This window comes from Chrysochloris asiatica, unplaced genomic scaffold (genome assembly GCF_000296735.1).
Source record: "Chrysochloris asiatica unplaced genomic scaffold, ChrAsi1.0 scaffold00015, whole genome shotgun sequence".
NCBI classification, from domain to species: domain Eukaryota; kingdom Metazoa; phylum Chordata; class Mammalia; order Afrosoricida; family Chrysochloridae; genus Chrysochloris; species Chrysochloris asiatica.
The window spans coordinates 11702113-11704612 of NW_006408533.1; the positions used below are offsets into that span (position 1 = coordinate 11702113).

Genomic DNA, 2500 nt, shown 5'->3' on the forward strand with positions numbered 1-2500 from the left:
TCTCAAAGAAACTTATTTCAATATATATTTTGAACAACTAATATATAATGTCTCCCTTTTTTCTCTCCTTTTCCATCTGTTTAAACAAAAAGAAACATTCATTTTGAATGTTGTCAGTTAAGCAAGTGAGCGTTCAGAAGTATTCTGGCCAACAGTAAGCACTCTTGCCTTTCTCTCAATCTTTTAACATCACCCCCATAGCTACACTCTGAGCAAACATTCTAAAGTCCCAATAATATGCACGGGGACAGGTCCATGCTAATCAGTAAAAACAATCATTTGCCTTTATTTCATATTCTTAGCATTCCTAGGTAAAAAATAAGGCTCCCCAATGTTAGAAAAAGCAATCAAAGTGAACAGATGATTTAAGACTATGGGGGTAAAGGAGAGGAAGAAGATAGCTTGTGTAATATTCATCAAAAGTGTTTGGGATATTTTTGCTACAGATTACTTCAGATTTCCAGCAAACCCAGAAAATTACCTACCACATTTCTGGGGTAGGAATTGATCAACCTCCTTTGGGAATCTTTGTTGTTGACAAAAACACTGGAAAAATTAACATAACTGCCATAGTTGATCGTGAGGAAACTCCGAGCTTCCTGGTAAGTTTGTATGTTCAATGTTAAGCCACCTTCTTTCTCCTGTGTGCTATGGCTTTAGAAGTTGACTCTTCTCTATTGGATAGCATGAAAGATCAATGTTTGAAATGCCATCTGAATCAATCCAACTACAAGTAACAATCACAGGTCCTCTGCAGAGAGCCTCCACTTATGGTTGGGCACATAAAGGAATACACTGGAAGCGTGCATAAGCACTAAATCCAGCATGTAGTTTGCCAAGAGCTACACCGTGACATGAGACGGCATCAGCCTAGAAGGAAGGGCAACTTGCTTAGTTGTTCTTTCCAAAATGGGTGCCCTTTCCTGCTCTGTCTACCCTTTAGGGAAACATTTTTTTTCTTTGCACAAATGTTTTGTATATGCTTGGAGAGGCCCTAGTCTGTTAATTTTAATATTATGCAAATTTCTATATTACTAATGAATATTTTCCCTCTGTTCTAGATCACATGTCGAGCTGTAAACTACTTAGGTCAAGATGTAGAGAAACCACTTCTATTAACAGTAAAAATTTTAGATGTCAATGATAATTCTCCAGTATTTTCACAAAGCGTTTTCATGGGTGAAATTGAAGAAAATAGTGCTTCAAGTAAGTGTTCTATGGTACTTACAGTTTTTTGTTTTGTTTTGTTTCAAATACAGTATCAATCTAGTACATCATATTTTATCAACTTATTTATTCTCTTGTTTTCATCAGGGTTTTTTTTGTGTGTGTTGTTGTTGTTGTTAGGTGCCATCGAGTTGATTTCAACTCATAACAACTCTATAAACAAAAACATCTTCACAATAGTTATGTTTGGGTTCATTGTTGCAGCCACTCTGTCAGTCTATGTCTTTGAGGATCTTCATCTTTGTCACTGAGTCTCTACTTTACCAAGCATGGTATCCTTCTCCAGGAACTGGTCTCTCTTGATAATATGTCCAAAGTATGTGAGATGATATCTCGTCAACCTCACTTCCAAGGAGCATTCTGGCTGTACCTCTTTCAAGACAAATTTGCTTGTTCTTCTGGCAGTTTCATCAATAGTTTTGCAGGAAAAAAAAAGTCTTTCTTTAAGCTAACCTGGAAACTAACTTTCTAAAATTGGTAGTAGAGCTAAGTATCCTCTGCCAATGCATTTCCAAGTTGTGTCCTATTATAAAGTCAACAATATTTTGTTCTGTACATACAATCCACCTAAGTATCAAGGCAGCAAGTATCAAGATCACGAGGCAGATGTAGGTAGATAGCATGGATGCATAAACTGGATTGTTTAGATTGTTAGGGACAGAGACACACCCACATAACTTTGAATTATTGGGGAAAGGGGATAATAATTATAGAAGTAATTACTCTCAACCTCAGCACAGCTAAATCCAGGAAGAATTGGAAGATTTTATGGAGGGAATTCAAGTTCTACCTAGTTGCAAAAAGCAGTAAGAGATATGGCAAGGAATATGTAGTGGGTTTTTTGTAGGTTTTCTTTGTTTGGCATTTAGTTTTGTATTGTTTTCCAGCATATAGATATCTTTAAGATCTTAAAAAATAAGCACCAATTTGAAATTGTATTGAATATTTAATGTGAGCATAGTTTCATTTTCTACACATCCTTTAATGAATTTCTGTATTCCTAGACTCTTTGGTGATGATCTTAAATGCCACAGATGCAGATGAACCAAATCATTTGAACTCTAAAATTGCCTTCAAAATCATCTCCCAAGAACCTGCAGATCAACCCATGTTTCTGTTAGGCAGAAACACAGGGGAACTCCGTACCTTGACCAATTCTCTTGATCGAGAGGTAAAGTAAGGCCATGAGAAGCATTCAATAATAAAGAGTTGACAGTTAACAAACAAAAACATGTGATTTCATTTTACCTGAGAATAAAAGGAGGAAGGAAAA

The 2500-nt window shown here is 36.1% G+C and overlaps 1 protein-coding gene across 1 annotated transcript in view; it reads left to right on the forward strand.

Moving 5' to 3' along the window:
* Nucleotides 1-2500, forward strand: part of DSG3 (desmoglein 3) — a 71170-nt gene that overhangs the window by 48003 nt on the left and 20667 nt on the right. The window contains exons 4-6 of the mRNA XM_006835128.1: nt 447-602; nt 1062-1206; nt 2232-2398. Coding sequence (XP_006835191.1) covers nt 447-602; nt 1062-1206; nt 2232-2398 — 468 coding nt within the window. The remainder of the gene's footprint in view (nt 1-446; nt 603-1061; nt 1207-2231; nt 2399-2500) is intronic.